At 36.1% G+C, this 18,453-nt stretch overlaps 1 protein-coding gene across 1 annotated transcript in view; it reads left to right on the forward strand.

Annotated features, from left to right (window-relative positions):
- Positions 1-2,212: 2,212 nt before the first annotated feature.
- Positions 2,213-18,453, forward strand: part of KCNK2 (potassium two pore domain channel subfamily K member 2) — a 214,120-nt gene continuing 197,879 nt past the window's right edge. Inside the window, exon 1 of the mRNA XM_032289229.1 lies at positions 2,213-2,683. Within this exon, the coding sequence (XP_032145120.1) occupies positions 2,650-2,683 (34 nt within the window). The 5' untranslated portion in view covers positions 2,213-2,649. The remainder of the gene's footprint in view (positions 2,684-18,453) is intronic.

Raw genomic sequence — 18,453 nt, forward strand, 5'->3', positions numbered from 1 at the left:
ATTCTCCTGCCTCAGCCTTCCGAATAGCTGGGATTATAGACCTGCACCACCATACCTGGCTAATTTTTTTGTGTTTTTAGTAGAGATAGGGTTTCACCATGTTGGCCAGGCTGGTCTCAGACTCCTGATCTCAGGTGATACACTGACCTCAGCTTCCCAAAGTGTTGGGTTTATAGGCTTGAGCCACTGCGCCTAGCCCCCTTTTTGGAATTTTAGAATCCAGTAATTCACATTATTTGTGTTTTTGAGAATAATTTTGCCATTTAACTCACCTCACTATTGCGTATGCTAACTCCACTGCCTGTAATGTTCTACTACCTGTCATCTGCTTGGAAGATTCCAGTTTCTCTCCCAAGCCCAACTAAGACTCATCCTTAATCTTGCCAAACATAATTAGTGTCTTCCTCATCTTTGCTTCTTCCCTACTTTGTACATATTTATTTGATTGCAGTTAACACACAACATTGCATTCTTAACACAGTGCCTGGGGCATAGTAGATGTTTGATAAATAGAGATGGATTGAACAATATGCCACAATAAAAATTTTTCCCTCTCTGTAACACATGAGCTCTCAGTCAACATTAGCCTCATCCTTGTCTCTCAACCTAATACTAATCTACCATTTGTCATTCCCAACATGACTTTTGTCTCAGCAGCTTCTACACACTTTCTCTGTCCTTCAAGTCCCTCTGTCTGCCTTCCCATGTACAAATATAAAAGGTCAGCAAATGCTGATGGAGTAGTATTTTTCCATCAGTTCATCCAATTCTAGGGTGCTAATTTAAAGGGATCTTAACTTCCAGACTCCAGCACCATTTATAGCACTGCATTACTTGATGTCTTATATTATGGTAATATTTGGAAATATGTTCCCATGAACTTATAACAGGAGAAGGATAATTTGACTCAGTTTCTTTTTCAGGTTGCCCGTGACTGAGTACTTCAGATTATATAGTGTGAGATTGTACTGATGAGGCAAAGGTCAGGGGTTCACATCTCTGTCTGGTCTGAGTCATATTATTATTTTTAAATTCTTTTTCCATTCCTCTCAATTTCAGCCAAATCCCCTACAAATTAGTGCAATTGAGTAAAGGGGTGTTCAGAAAAGAGAGCACAGGAACGGCCTAGTAAAAACCCATTACTGGAAAAAACAGCTGACAGTTTATGTGCTATTGCATTGTGTGTGTGTGTGTGTGTGTGTGCATGCACGCGTGTGCGTGCACTCGTGCGTGCACATGAGGGTGTGCCCATGGGAGGGTCATTTTTTTGCATGTGCATAAAAATGTGTCTATTTCTCATATGATCTGAAAAGTATTCACCGTTTCAGTCAGATGGAAGGATTATGTTACTTGAACACTGGTATTTAATGTACGTTATCACATTTATTACCATCTCAAAACCAGATGTTTAAAATTTGGGCTAGAAATTCCATCATACAGATTGTGTTACTTCAGGACTACCCCACTACCTAATGTTCAGCTGTATTTTGTTACGGCTTTAATAGAGCAATAATGTGTTTCCACAAGTCTTAGTCTGGTATTAGATGACATGTGGGCTAAATTTGGTGGGTTGAACAGACTGGTAGGGGGTTATACAAACCAGAGCAACAATAAGAAAATACATGAAAAATTATTGCTAATAGTCAAGACCTCTCTCTCTCTGTTGCTCTCACTTTTGCTATCTCTCCATCTCTCTTCTATCTCTTTTATTCATCTTTCGTTCCTTTTTAAAAAATTTGTTGTCATTTTTACTGCCTCCAAATTTCCCTCAAACTTCTTGCAGAGATAGAATCTACCTCTAATTACTAACTTTCTTATCTCAGCAAAAGCTATTTAAAACTTTCCTCTTATTTGACTTTTTTACATGGCGTTTATACTGATAAAACAAACATGCCCAGAAAATGGATAACATTTCTGATTTTAAAAATTATAATCAGTGCAATTTAGATAAGGTAAGAAAAAAAAATAAAAGTCTATGTGGAACGCAGCCAACGATTCATCTGTTTGCATTAATAGGTCCCAGCAATGGTACTACAGGCACGGAAAGCCAAGCCGGTTTGCCACTGCACTTAGCAAGCACATGAGCTTAAAAATAAACTTTGACAATGCAGATCTCTTTGTCCTTTCAGAAATGGAAAACATTATGTACTTCAAAGCATACTAAGCCTGATTTGAAAATATAGTTGGGATATTGTTACTGTAGCAGTTGGGAGGGTCTTTAGCCTGCACAGAGTACATGGGTGCTTCGTGTGTAAATAATGCTTGAGCCACAAACTTGTGAGGATAAGTGACACTGGCAACTTTGATATGCTCATTCATAAGGAAGAAACTTCTGTCTTTTAAGTTCTCTGCAACAACTGGGACACAGTTCCTCATTTTAATCAGGGAATTTCTTCCTGAACCAAACTGTAAAAACAGAGGATTTGAGTAGCACATTTCACTTGCATACAGCAGCATTTGTTCATTTTGAGTGTTTTTGTACAGGAAACTGATCTACAGGGTAACATTCACACACAAAAAGGAAACAGTATGGGACGATGGCTTGTTAGTACAAGTGACTCTGTTTTGGAAATTACGGACAAGAAACTTTGGAGGAAGAACGGCATTAAAGATCAAAAGCATGATGACTCCTGATGAAAACATCACCAAATGATGAACCCACGAGCAAAGAGGAATTTCTACTGTGAGTATCTTTGCAATAATCAAGTACCTTATTTGTTTTCAAAATTTCTAGAGTGTGCTGAGCAGATTTCCAAGCAAGTATTTGATGTAGGGAGTCTTCATTATATAAAAGTCTATAATTAAACTCATTGGGTGGTTCCAACAGAGGGTTAGTTGCTGGAATTTTTTCCATGACCTTGCAACACTGAAATAAATTGCACGTTAATTTGGGTGTGTTTTATACAATCGGCATGTTATATCAGGCTTTTATTTGTGATGTATTACTTCTGGCAATGTAAAAATTGATCAACATGTGTATCTATAAATTCCATTGCATTTAGATTCTGGTAATTTATGTTTACTTTGGTTTCATGCTGTGGTTAGTACTGAAATCAGTTTGTTCATATACAGATTTACACATATTATTTGTAGTTTACTTAGAATATTAGTTATTTCTTGAGGGAATCTAATGTGTATAGTAGGAAAGAGGTGGCTTAGAATCTTGGAAATAGAGAAGAAAAGGTATGATAGTTTAAACTAAGTCTTGAGAACTAAGACCTAAGTTCTTTTCTCATTTCCATCGTTTATTTAGCAAGTAGTTTTATTTGAAATTATTTAGATGTCTCTATATAAGACTTCTCACCTCGGAAGAATACTGTTATGGTCTTAGAAATGTGAGTAACGCTCACCAAAAGCATAATCCTATGTACATATTAAATGTAGTAAAGTCCATCTTTAGTGCCTGTCATATAGTATGTACCAAATAAATATTTTTTGAATGCTGAATAAATGCTGGTGTTGGATCATAGGACACGTTTCCTGTATGTACAGTAATCATTTTACAGCAGGATTTAATTTTATGAATTTATCTTTGAGTGTGATTGAATTCTGTTTAACAAGAACTATATAATAATGGCATTACATTATATCACTTTTTTCTATAAGGAATTTCCTCAAAAATGAAGTTTCTGGTTAATTGCTATCCTTAGTTGTTTTTCTTTTGAAATATAGAAGAGTTTGTTCTGCATACTATTTGAAGGGTATCACAAAGTTGTGGGGAACAATTCACTATATAAAAGAATGAGATATGGAGATACTGGCTTCTTTCCAATTAGTACGTAATGTCCAGGTGCTGGCATTGGATTTGGAATCAGCACTTCTGGAGTCCCCTTTGCTGAGGGTTGATGGGTTGGCCAAGACACTGGCCAAGTCCTCATGGGATGAAGACCACTTTTTAGGTTTAATGGGCATGAAAATAAACTCAGAGGTGAAGGTAAGTAATAAAAAGGCCCTTGGAGTCAAATTTCTGGAGTGGCAGAAGAGAAACAAAAGGTATGGAGAGAGCTGGAAAGGTTAGGTCAAGCTGCGGATGCCATCTCCATCTTATCTGATGCCAGCTAACACTGTTCTAGTACTCTATTTCTTTCTCATATCACTTAGTATAGACATGTGCTAAACTGAGCACATGTCCTTCTGCCACCACAAGTAGAAAACAAAAATGCTGTATATGATTTGCTTGCATCTGATTAGAAGTAGTGGTGAAATCCTTTGGGTAGAAACTGACATCAACCTCAACTAAGCAACAAGTATTAAGGTAAACTGCTTTTGGATAATCATCTATAACATTGGATGTAAGCTTAATGTTCGATAAGCCTATATTATATAAATGTATATAACATCATATATAACAGTAGATAAATTTGAATTATCCCAATAGCAGTTCTATTTGGTCTATTTACAGGTAAATTAATCCAGGCAAATCTATCAGATGCAATTCTGATAAAACAAGGCATTCTGTAGGAATAGCTTGGAAGTTCTTTTAAGAATTAGGAAACTGGTTGATAATCTGCGTGAATGCTTTTTCAGGCTAAAAGCATCTGGATTTATTATGCAAAATTCTGGGACCTTGATCAAGAAATGATGCAATATTACAGAAGTCCTAAGTCTTTTTTCTTTTTTTTTTAAGGAAAGGGAAGCCATCTGATTATAATTTGAAAGCCAACTAAGGTATGGTAGAATGATTACAATTTTGAGGATTATTTTCAAAAGGAAAACTGTAGGTTTAAATCCTCCCACAAGCAGGATCAGGATGTAGTTATTGATGACAAATAATAACTTTAGTTTTTATGGCACGCTGTATATTTTTCTGGTTGTTTGACATCAAAATATCTACAGCCATAGCCATCTAAAAATTTGTTGTGCCAGGAGGAATGAGTTTCTGCCACTAGTGAAATGTTATATGAGGGGGCTCAGCAAGGGTGAAAAAGCAGGTATTTTGAATCAGACAAATTAGTTATGGAATTCCAGACCCCCTACTTATAAACACACGTTGGGCGACATCCCTAACTACCAACACTGTGGTTCTCCATATATAAAATAGGATTAATGGTTCTTCCCTCCTGTACTTTTTGTGAAGATTAAATGAGATAATTAATGACAACTTTTTGGTATATAGTAAGCATGTGATAAGGTGGTTAAACTACATGGGCTGTAGGGACCTTTCTAACTTTGAGGCCCTAGAAATTCTAGCTGTTTAAAGTAGTCTATATTCCTCAATTGTACTAAATACTATTCAAAGTTGCAACTCAATAGAAATATCTATTCTCCACCTAATAGGTTTCTAATATAAGAAAATTGTAAAGCAAATCTATACTTAACTAAAAGAATAAGTAAGGCAATCAGAATGCATGAATTTTTTAAAAAAGAAAGTAATGTGTTCTTTGTTCTTAAATGCTTTAGATGTGTAGGTGACCTAAATCAATTTGATTTGCCATTCCGTAGTCCTTGATGATTAAGAAAGTGGAAACACTGGAATGGCCATTGCTAATTGATTTTCCCTTTCATCTTTTATATATAACCACATCTAATCATCTTAGTAAACCCACTGTAGCCAACAAAGTCATTTTCAGAAGGAATAGTATTTTTTGAAAGTTTAAGAGCTGAAACTCTTCATCTTTAAAATGTCTCCTATGGTAGCTTTCTATGGTGTCTGCAAAAATCAGTATTATGTAGTATTAGGGAGTGTACTTTGATGATTTAGTTTATTGTGTCCATTTGTTCTAAACACATGTGCAAAGCACTTGGGCAGAACCGCCATTTTCATATTACTACTTAAACTGACTTAAGCAGTGTTTACACATCACAGATATGAAATAACAATCTGGCTGTTAGACTTGCTATCTGGAAAATTGCTATGTATTTGTGAGAGTGTTAACAGTAGCTATTAAAATGATAATATCTTGCATAGATATAGTGCCATTTTCTTTTCAAAACCATTTACATATATATATATATATATATATATATAAAATTTCATTTTATCTCACTTTGAAGTGGAGAGAGAAGCTATGTTTACTTCATTTGCTGCATAATGTGAATAATAAACACAGACATTAAAAAAAATTGTCCAATGAAAATGGATATGGAGTAATGAGACTTTGCATCTAGTATAATTTGTTTAATAGTCTTATGGCCATCTCTGATTCTTATCCAGAAATATATGATTCACCTTCTTCTCTAATGCTTTAAAAGTGGTTTTAAACTTGAGAACTCATTAACTCTTACTTTGTGCAGAGTCATCCACAGAGGCCTAACCAATCTGGCACAAAAAAGATATGGTATAATTGGGTTCAGGCCCAATCAGGTGTGCAGAAAAACCTATGTCTGGAATTCTCTGTCTTCTCTACTATAAGTATATCCCAGACACTACAAGAGAATGAAGGTATTCATATTTATCCATTTACATTTTTCATTTTACAAAGGAGTCAATGACACAAATGTGCTCATGGCTACCTTTCCTGGCTGCTGAAATGACATGGACTTGAACAACTGTATTCTGTGTATGTGTGTGTCTCAAATTAACAGTGACAATGTCAGCTAAAACAATGCTTCACAATTCCTCAAAAGCTGATAAACTACCTCTTAATAGGAGTAAATTTTGAGGCGGGGCACAGTTATATCTGTTGATTTGAGTCTAGTAGTCAGATGTCTTCCTTGGTATGAATGAGGGCTTCAGCCAGGTGCAAGAGAAAAACATACAAAGCAGCAGGTCAAGATATTTTTCACAAGTTAACCATCAGGTTATTTAGAAGAGAAGTGCTGAATTTTTTATATGAGTAGCTACATATTTGCAATATTCCTTTAGTTCAGCTTTTAATTTTCTTTTCATTTAAAAGCTTGACATTACACATTCTGTACAATGCTTTTGATTGGTGGCATTTTTGAGAATGTAGGCTTAAAGAGGAAATCACAGAATAGAGGGCTTAGATGCATTTTGAATTTCACTGAATGAATCTTAGAGAAGACCTTGCTCTGCATGAGCATAGCTCAGACTCTATTATCCTTATTATTCCTCCCTCCCATGAGAGAAACAGACTCTCTGGTTAGGCTAAGTGCAGCAGAGCTAATAGAGGTGTGATTACAAGTCATTAAATAGCATGATGCCAAAGTGTTTTGTTCTCATTAGGCTGTTTTTGTTCTTTTGAAACCTGAGGTAAGAGGTCAAGGTGAATTGAACTGCAGTGTGTAAAAAGCAACCAGCAACTTTTCATACCTGGACTTTAAAGAGTTCTGAGTAGTGTGAGCCTGAGTTCTCACTTCTTTTCCTTCATATTTTTAAGGTTTGTTTTATTTTTGAGAAGGGTATAGGAACCTCACTCCCTCAGGGTGGGATTGTCTGCTTATAGGACACAGATTTTTATTTCATTGTGTGTGTGTGTGTGTATTTGTTACCTTATATTAACAAATATATATTATATAATATAAATATACCAATATACATATTCTATTAAATACACATTTAAGTTACTTTTAAATTTACATCGATTCACTATTTTTTATGCATATAATTCTATGAGTTTTGATATAGAGTCTTGTAACCACAACCACAATAGAGATATAGAATAGTTCCTTTACCCCCAAAATATTTCCCTGTGCTGCCCCTTTGTAGTCAAAACTTTCCATCCCAACTCCTGGGACAACTTATTTGTTGTTTGTCTTTATAGATTTGCTTTTTCCAGAATGTTAGAATAAATGGAATCATACAGTTTACAGTCTTTTGAGTGTGATTTCGTTTTTTGTTGAGGGTCTCATTCTGGCTTTCCAGGCTGGGGTGCAGTGGCACCATCTTGGCTCACTGCATCCTTGACCTCCTGGGCTCAGATGATTCTCTCATCTCAGCCTCCTGAGTAGCTGGGATTACAGGCACGTACCACCACATCGGCTAATTTTTAAAATTTTTAGTAGAGATGGGGTTTTACTATGTTGCCCAGGCTGGTCTCGAACTCCTGGACTCAAGCAATTTACCTGCCTCAGCCTCTCAGAGTGCTAGGATTACAGGCGTGATTCACCATGCCCCACCTTGAATCTAATACATTTACATTCATCCTTGTTGTGTATGTGTATATCAATAGTTTGTTTCTTTGTTGCTGAGAAGTTACTCTGGTACAATAAAACACCAGTGAAGAACATTCAGGCTGTTTCCAGTTTTTGATGATTAGCAACAATGCTGCCCCTACCATAATGTGCTCTAAACATAGTTTTTTGTATAAATAAGAGTTTTCATTTTCCTAGGTTAAATAAATACCTAGGAGTGAGATTGCAGATCATAAGGTAAATGTAACCTAACTTTATAAGAAACTACCAAACTGTTTCTCAGAATGGCTTGACCATTTTGCATTTCCACCAGCAGGGTATGAGGGTTTTAGTTACTTCACATTTTTGCCAGTGCTTGGTAATGTTGAGGTTTTTTGTTTTGTTTTTTATTTCTTATCCGTTCTAATAGGTGTGTAGTGGAATCTCATTGTGGTTTTAACATATTGAATATCTCGTTCTGTGTTATGTGCAACCTGGTTATCTTCTTTACTAAAATATCTGTTCAAATCTTTTTTTGTTTGTTTTTCTTTTCTTGAGACAGGGTCTTACTCTGTCACCCAGGTCGGAGTGAAATGGCACAATCTAGCTCACAGCAGCCTCTAACTCCTGGGTTCAAGTGATCCTCCCGCCTCAGCCTGCCAAGTACTACTGGTGCCCACCACCACGCCTAGCTATTTATTTATTTTTCGGAGACGGAGTTTCGCTCTTGTTACCCAGACTGGAGTGCAATGGCGTGATCTCGGCTTATTGCAACCTCCGCCTCCTGGGTTCAAGCAATTCTCCTGCCTCAGCCTCCTGAGTAGCTGGGATTACAGGCACGCGCCACCATGCCCACTAATTTTTTTTGTAGTTTTTAGTAGAGACGGGGTTTCACCATGTTGACCAGGATGGTCTCGATCTCTTGACCTCGTGATCCACCCGCCTCGGCCTCCCAAGGTGCTGGGATTACAGGCTTGAGCCACCGCGCCCGGCCTTTATTTATTTATTTTTCTGTAGAGTCAGTGTCTTGTTATGTTGCCCAGTTTCGTTAATTTTTTTTTTAAACTGGACATTCTTTCTTTTTAAATGAAAGATTTAAGTCCTTTATTAGATTTGTGATTATCAGATATTTTCATTAGATTGTTTTTTTCATTCCCTTAGCCATTTTTTATGGAGAAAAAGATTTTTGTTTTGATGAAGTACAATTCATCAACTTTTTTTCTCTTGTGGGTCGTACTCTTGGTTTCATAGTTAAGAATTTTTTCTTAATTTAAATTCATGAAAAATTTATTTTGTGTTTTTTTTCAGAATATTTGTAATTTTATGTTTTATGTTTAGGTCTATAATTCACTTCAGGATAATTTTATATAAGACATGAGGTGTGGGCCAAGGTATGTATTTTTTGGCATAGAAATGCCCCATTATATTAACACAATCTGTTAGAAAGATTATCCTTTCATCTATAAAATTGCCTTTGCACTTGTATTAAAAGTCAGTTGACCTGTATACCATAATTTAGTACCACTAATACCATATTGTCTTGACTGGTACAGCTTTAGAGTAAGTCATGAAATCAAGTAGTGTGAGTCTTCTTAATTTGTTCTTCTTTAAAAAAAAATGTTTTCTAGGTCATTTATCTTTCCACACAAATTTTAGAATCAACCTGACAGTCTTTACGAAGATCCTGCTGGGGTTTTAACTGGGATAAGCGTTAAATCTATAGATAAATTTGAAAAAAATTGATATCTAAACGATGTTGAGCCTTCCACAAGATAGTGAGTCTTATTTAGCTCTTCCTTGATTTCTCTTATTTAGCTCTTCTTTGATTTCTCTTTGAAAACCACCAGACAGATTTTGAATATTTTTGTTAGGTTAATACCTAAGTATTTATTTTTAGAGCCATTATAAATGGAACTTAAAAATGCCTGTTTCCAATTTTCATTTATAAATTTTCATTTATAAATATATGTTGATTGATTTTTGTATATTGACATGTTTCCTATAAATTAGCTAAGCTCATTTCTTAGTTCTAGAAGGTTTTCGGAAAATTATTTAGGTTTTCTGTATCAATCATGACATCTACAAATGGATAATTTTATTTCTTCATATCCAGTTAGTGGGCCTTTTATTTCTTTTACTTACCTGGTTGAACTGGCTAGGGCTTCAGTACTATGCTGAATGAATAGGAGTTGAGCGAACAAACGTCTCTGTGTTCTTTCTTATATTGGTGGGAAAAGATTTAGCCCTCCTTATTAAATGTGTTAGCTATAGTTTTTAAAATAGATACTCTTTATCAGGGTAAGGAAATTCCCTTTTATTCTTAGTCTGCTGAGAGTTTTTATTATAGATGAGTTTCAGTTTTTTTTTCAAATGCTTTTTCTGCCTCATTTAATATGATCATATGGTTTTTCTATGATGGTTTATTAATGTGGTGAATGATATTGATTAAATTTTGAATACTGAGCCAGCCTTACATTTCCAGGATTAACCCCACTTAACTGTGAGACATTTCTCTTTTTTGCCTACTGTTGGATTAAATTTGCTAATATTTTGATGAGAATTTTTACATATATGTACACGAGAGGCATTCATCTGTAGTTTTCTTTTTTTGTACTGCCTTTCTCTTGCTTGGTGTCAGTGTAATGCTGGCCTCAAAAATGTCAAAAATTCTCAATTTAAGGCTCTCAGAATGTACGGATGGTAATGTAGTGTTATATTTAAATTAACAGAGAGAAATTATCAGCTGTGGAACAATACTGTTCCATCGAAAGGATAGTAGTCTAGAAATATATATATAATAAAGAAAAACAAGTGAAACACATAATGGATCAAGTTTAATGAACTGGACTCAAAAACTTGATTGTTTATCTTGCTAATCCAAATGTGATATGAATTAGGAAACCACATCCAGCCAGGAAGACTGCTCATTCCCATCTCTCTGTAATCGGGTTTTGCTTATACAAGGAGTCCATCTGGTAACTTTTCCATAAAGTGCTAAGGGTATGTTCATTTGGTGTTTCCATCTATCCTGAGCAGCGTAATAGGCAAGTTCCACAGAGACATGAATTTTCCATTGTTGGTGGAAACTTACATTTATCTTTCTGTCCTGTTAGCAATACAGCTGTAAGCTGTTTTAATGATATTATGATGCCAAATATAGGAATATCAGCTAAAGGGAGAGAGCTCTAAACTCCAAAATTAAGATAGGCTAGTATTGTAGAAGGCAATCCCTTTCACCCAGGCACAATGTGAGAGGTCAGGAAAGCATATGATAATGGTTATGAAAATGACCTCTGCAATTAGATTGTCCAGTTTGAACTAGTGAGCTGGCTGACATCAGGTAAGTCACCAAACATTGCACGGACATTTTAAACATACCTTGTTTAAAGCTTATTTCAAATTTCTCTTTTATCTCTGGTGTCTCCAACATGAATTCTCTGTTTTTTGGGGTCTGAGTCTTTGGAGTTTCTTTTCTATATTGGACTCTCTCATGTTACATCTTCAAAGTCCTTACCTTGCTGGGAAAAATGTCCTCTCTAGTCCTTTGTGTGCACTGGACTATGGTTGCCTCTCTGTGGGGTGATTCTTGGTAACCCCAGATAATATCTGATTTAGTTAGCAGGTTCTAAGCCATTTTTTTATGTCAGCTTTTTAGCTTGAGATTTCGGAACCACATAAAATTGAGCCTTCCACATAAACCATACAGGCTCTGGGGTTTTTGGCAGGTAACTCTATATCCATTCATGACCTGAAAGGGCTAATTAATTTCCAGATGAGCCCATGGTTAGCAGGTGGAAATTTTTTCTTCTCTGTTAAAAATCTCAGTGACAGAGGCTTGTGCTCCCAGCATCACTTTGCCCATGGAGCTTCAATTCTTTCTTATCACCTTTGACTCTCTCTCAGTTGACAGCACTTATGGATTCTTTGTTGTGTTAGAGCTGAAAAAGTTACAAAAAAAAAAAAAAAAGAGAGAGATCTTTAATGTATTCAGGGATTAGCAGAAACTAGATGAGATCCAAGGGGAACAAATAAAAGCAAAAAAAAAAAAAAAAAAAGAGCTGAAATGATCATATTGAACAAACATAAAAATCAGGGTTGCCTTACAGGCAAATACTAATATCAGTGCAGAAATCATGAGCCTGGTTTCTGTCTCAATTGGAAACTTCTCCATTAAGTAAAAGCCTTGGAAGGAAGTTAAAGTGGTTTCAGATCAGTAACCCCTCTAGCCTCTTTCTGGAGAAAAGCATTTCCAGGTCAGGCCCCCTGACCTTCTTTGCTTTTCTCCAGAAAAATGTATATGTATAATCAAAACTTGTTGAATACCCAAGGCAACAAGCCACCGGACTGAGAGTCAATAGAAACAACAAACAAAAAATTAGGCATCTAGGAACTAAAAATATAATAGTTGAAACACAAACTCAATTAACGAGTTGAGCACTAAAGGGGATTAATGAATCGGAAGGTATGTCTAAAGTAACTATTCAGAGCATGGAGCATATGGAGACAAAAAGTTGAAAAATATAAGAGTTAGGAGATATAAAGGGTGCAATAAGAACACATAAGCAATCTTGAGAAAAAGAACAAAACTACGGACATCACACTCCCTGATTTCAAAATCTACTATAAAGCTATTGTAATCAAAAATAAAAAAACGGCATGGTACTGGCATAAAAACAGACACATACACTAATGGAACAGAATAGAAAGCCTAGAAATAAATCTACCAATTTATGGTCAACTGATTTTTGACAAATGCCAAGAACACACAACAAGGAAAGGACCAGTTACTTTAGTAAATGATGTTGGGAAAATGGAATATTCACATCAGGAGGATAAAATTAGACCCTAATCTCACATAATGTATAAAAATCAACTCAAATAGATTAAATATTTAAACATAAGACCTGAAATTGTAAAATCCCTGGAATAAAACATGGGAAAATTCTATGGGAAAATGACATTGGTCTGGACAATGTTTTGTATATGAACCCCAAAGCACAGGCAAACAGAAGCAAAAACAGACAAATGGAATCACATCAAACTGCAAAGCTTCTGAACAGCAAAGGAAACAGTTAACAGAAAGAAGAGGTAACACAAGGAAGAGGAGAAAATATTTTCAAGCCATACCCTAATAAGGGGTTAATATCCAAATTACATAAGAAACTCAAAGAACTCAGTAGCAAGAAAACAAATAACCCAATTAACAAATGGGCAAAGGACCTGAGTAGACATTTCTCAAAAGAAGACATACAGATGGATGTACAAAAATATGCTTACCACTACTAATAATTAGGAAATGCAAATTATAACCACAGTGAGATATCACCTTGCCCTATCAAAATGGCTATTATCAAAAAAGATGAAAAATAACAAGTGTTGGTGAAGATGTGAAGAAAAGGGAACTCTTGCACACTGTTGGAGGAAATGTGTATAAGTACTGCCCTTTTGGAAACAGTATTGTGGTTCCTCAAAAATCTAAAAATAGAGCTGTCATAAGATCCAGCAATCCCACTGCTGGGTGTATACCCCAAAGAAAGAAAATCATTTTATCAAATAGATAGCTGCATTCCCACATTTATTACAGCACTATTCTTAATAGCCAAGGTATGAAATCAACATAAGTGTCCATCAGCAAATGGATAAAGAAAATGTGGTATATGTACAATATAATACTATTGAGCTGTTAAAAAGTAGGAAATCATATCATTTGTACAACATGGATGAACCTAAAGGACACTGTATTATATAAAATAAGCCAGGCAGAGATGGTAACTATTACATGATTTTGCTTATATGTGGAATGTCAAAACGTCAAGCTCATAGAAGCAGAAAATAGAATGGTGGTTACCAGATACTGGGGTTTGGGAAGATTAGAGAGATGTTGGTCAAAGCATACAAAATTTAAGTTAGACAGGTGGAATAAATTCAAGAGATCTATTGTACATCATGGTGACTATAATTAATAATGTATACTTGAAAATTACTAGGAGAGTAGATTTGGTGTTCTCACCACAAAAAGTATGTGAGGTAATGCATATATTAATTGGCCTGAACAGCCCTTCCACAATATATATACATCAAAACATTATGCTGAACACCATATGTGTACAATTTTTACTTGTCAATTAAAGTAAATAAATAGTGTCCAATAGACACAACATGAAATGCCAAAAACGATTGGGCAGATACCTGTGAAATACTCCTTGGATAACTGATACAGAATTTTAAAAAATACACATCAGGTATTCTATTGGAGATGCATTTTGAGAGAATGAAGGAAAGTAGTCTACAAATAACTAGTGGCTGATAATTTTACATAAATTGCATATACGCAATTGAGAGCATATATAATAAAGTATGTATGTAATAATATGTATGATGTAGATTTTGATATATTTCCCAGCTAGGTCCACTATAAAGGCCTAGAAAAAAATTACCAGACATCTAGTAGCAAAATTAATCTTTGGTACTAAAATTGTGGTTTTGACTGTGAATGAGAATCTTTACCATCAAAGTTATGGTTTTGTCATTTTCCCACTAAAATAATCCAAACATCTTTGAGAAACGCATGGGTCCCAGTGTGGATCAAGAAATATAGAAGACCAGCCTGGAACATCTTATATGATAGTAAAGAGGCTCTCGTGATTGCAGTGTCTCGTTATTGGTTTCTGCCTATGGAACCAATTTTTAAAAGCCAGTATTAGTGGGACAGTTTGAGCAGGACAATAATTGCCAAAAATGGAAATCCATCAGCTATTTAAATGCATGTGTTCATTATGATAAGAAAATAATTAACTAGAGACTCAGGGAACTCCTCTTTAGAAATGATAGTTAAATTGAAATGGAAAGATAAGTAGGATGAGCCAGTGAGAATGCCACGGAGAGTATACATGCGCAGTCTGAAGATGGAAGAGTTCAGTCCTTTTGTTGGGAGACAAGTGAATGGACAGGAGAGGGGGTCAAAATGAGATTGGGGAATTACTCATGGCCAATAATTTCAGAATCATGTAGTCAGGCTAAGGATTTGGTCTTTCAATTCTAAACACAACGAGTACTTCTTAGAAAGTTTTTGCAAGGAAGAGTCATGTTCAAACTTGCATTCTTTTTTTTTTTTTTTTTTTTTTTTTTTTGAGACGGAGTTTCGCTCTTGTTGCCCAGGCTGGAGTGCAATGGCGCGATCTCGGCTCACCGCAACCTCTGCCTCCTGGGCTCAGGCAATTCTCCTGCCTCAGCCTCCTGAGTAGCTGGGATTACAGGCATGCGCCACCATGCCCAGCTGATTTTTTGTATTTTTAGTAGAGACGGGGTTTCACTATGTTGACCAGGATGGTCTCGATCTCTTGACCTTGTAATCCACCCGTCTCGGCCTCCCAAAGTGCTGGGATTACAGGCGTGAGCCACCGCGCCCGGCCATCAAACTTGCATTCTCTTAAAAGATCTCCCTGGCTGCTATGTGGCCAATGGATTGGAGGGGTCAGGAGCAGAATCAGAGAGAGGGAGAACTCAGTGCCACTGCAGGTGAGAGATGAAACTGGCTAGATCCAGGAAACAGTTGTAGGGTGCAATTCTCTCTCAACATGAAAAAAAAAAAAAATCTAAGAAAGACCCTTTGGTCTCTGGAGTAACGTCATAACTTGCTGTATCCTATGTATCTGGTAAAATGAGCCCTCTTGTCTTTATTCCACTGTTATCAATAACTGGTTTTCTCCTACAGAAGCTAGTCTCCATGTAATGTTTATATTTATAATAAAAAATTGGTAGGCCCTCTTCAAAGAACGTCTGTCTAGTAGAGTGATATCTCTTTTAAAGTATTCTGAGCTGATAAAATTGCTTACTATTATATTTTGTTTTTACCTTTTCTGATGTCAAGTGTACACCTTCAAAAAAAGCATGTTGCAATAGAGATTGTGTGTTTCTTACTGAGTTCACATATAAAGAAAAAAATTCTATTTGTATGTAAAAAGGAGTTATTCTCCCCTAGAGAAACACCAATGTGCAGGGCTAATAGTTAGCTGAGACACCCAATATGACAATGTCAGTTGTTCATGACAACATCAGTTAATGGCTAGCATCCATTAGTGGCCGCATCTGTTCTGACTGGTCAGTGTCTATGTGCTCATGGTTGTTGAATATTTAAAACTCATCCTGTTCATGAATATTAAATCATATTTACAATTTTCATTTGGAATATGTTTCAATTCATTCACCTTCTATATGATTGGAATTAGAGGGAGAGAATAGACAACACTCAGAAATGCCACATACAATTCTTTCTTTGGAGAGACAAGGAAATATCATTAAAGAGATTTATTGTAGCAATATTATAGGTTGCATCTTCTTGCATTCTCTGGGTTTTGGTATGCTTGGTTATTCTCTAGGGAGAACACTCTAGCTGCCTTGCCTCTCTTATGCTTTCCCTCCTTTCTTTGATATCATATTATTGTTCTGTTTTTAAAAAGGAGAACAATTTTTCAAAAATTTCAAGTTTTATTTTAGATATTGGGGGTACATGAGCAGGGGGACCACTATATATATACAAATGTAGATATTTTTACCATATTGCATTTAAGAGAAAAAAGGAATAAATAAGATAATTTATTTCACCATGAATCATTGTAGATCTCTTCATCGAAGTTTGTAGAATTAATTTCCCTTGTTGAATGTGCATTTTTTACCGTTTCTGCCAAACCTTTGGTAATTTGTTAGGTTCCTCTCAGAGGTGTGGCGCTTTGGATGTTTTCAATGGGAGCATTCTCTAAGGACAGCTTTGTGCTGTGAACTCTGTTAATAATGCTTTAGACCAAATCTGTTGAATAAATTTATCAAGCTTAAAAATATTATTAATAATCAAAGACAAAGTCTGGCTACAGAGATGCTTAGACTTCTTTCCTTGAATTGCTTCTAAATTTGTGAAAGCACTTATTTTCTTGTGGGTCTCATATACTGTCTCAGAAGCAAACTTCAAAAGAGGAATCCCAAAAATATGTTGAGCCTCAGTACATTATTTAATTTTTTGACACAGGGTCTCATTCTGTTGCTTAGGCTGGAGTGCTATGGCACAGTCTCGGCTCATGCAACCTCTACCTCCCGTATTCAAGCGATCCTTGTGCCTCAGCCTCCTGAGTAGCTGGGGCTACAGATGTGGGCCACCATGCCCAGCTAATTTTTTGTGTTTCAGTAGGGATGCATTTTCACCATGTTGCCCAGGCTGATCTTGAACTCCTGAGCTCAGACAATCCACCCACTTCGCCTCTCAAAGTGCTAGGCTTACAGGTGTGAATCACCATGCTGGGCCAAACCTCAATACTTTAGATCTCAATGGTTTTCCAGTGTGAAAATTGAAAAATGGTACTCATTTGGATGTGTAAATTATAGAGTTTGTGCTATATTTTATGCTACGTTCCCACAGTATCCTCCCAGAGACATCATTGGGATTAAAGACCCTCCAAGTAAAATGTCATACATAGGATATCACCGTTCAATTTCATTTTATATGCCTCCTGATCTGCTTAACTCTAATCTTCTCGTATAATTTAAAAGGAATTCAATTGTAGTGGGAAGACAGTAATTTCAATTATTTTAAATAATTCGAAATATTTTAAAAATGACATGGAGTTTATATTTTCAATGATGGATGAGAGATGGATATTAGATATTAAGAACATATTTTTTAACTTTACAGTAATTTTCATCTATGTTTAGGCAGTGAAAAATTATGTCTCAGGCAGTCATATTAAGTACCTACAATTCTCAGCTTACAAATGCAAATGTTTAAGAAATATGATTTAATTTTCCTGTAAGTGAACTTAAGTTATATTTCAAGTTCCCTGTTTCATCTGGTTGAAATTCAATTTTGGTCAATGTGATGGCTCGTGTTAGGTGTTTGCTTGACTGAGTTAAGGGTTATCCAGATAGTTGGCAAGGCATTATCTCTGGACATGTCTCTGAGGATGTTTCCAGAAGAGGCTGGCATCTGAATCAGTGGGCTGAGTAAGGAAGATCTGTCCTTAGCCAAGGTGGGCAGGCACTATACTATTTGTTGAGGTCCTTGATAGAATAAAAAGGCAGAGGAAAGATGGATTTGTCCTTTCTTCTGGAGCTGGGACAACCCATCTTTATCCGACCTTGAATATCAGAATTCCAGGGTCTTAGACCTTTGGGTTCTGACACTTATATGGCAGCACCCAGTTTCTTAGGCCTCAGCCTCAGGCTGAGACTTACAGCATTGGTTCCACTGGTTTTCAGATGTTTGGACTCAACTGTATTACATCACCAGCTTCCTTGGTTCTCCAGCCTGCGGATGACACACTGTGGGACTTTTTGGCCTCATGTAAGCCAATTCCCATAATAAATCCCCTCCTCTCTCTCTCTGTCTCTCTACCTCCTCTTTCTCTGTGTATCTGTCTGCCTCTCTCTCGCTATCTGTGTAATCCATCTATA

The sequence above is a fragment of the Sapajus apella genome, unplaced genomic scaffold (assembly GCF_009761245.1).
Source record: "Sapajus apella isolate SASKATOON/1434 unplaced genomic scaffold, GSC_monkey_1.0 scaffold22, whole genome shotgun sequence".
In the NCBI taxonomy this organism is placed as follows: domain Eukaryota; kingdom Metazoa; phylum Chordata; class Mammalia; order Primates; family Cebidae; genus Sapajus; species Sapajus apella.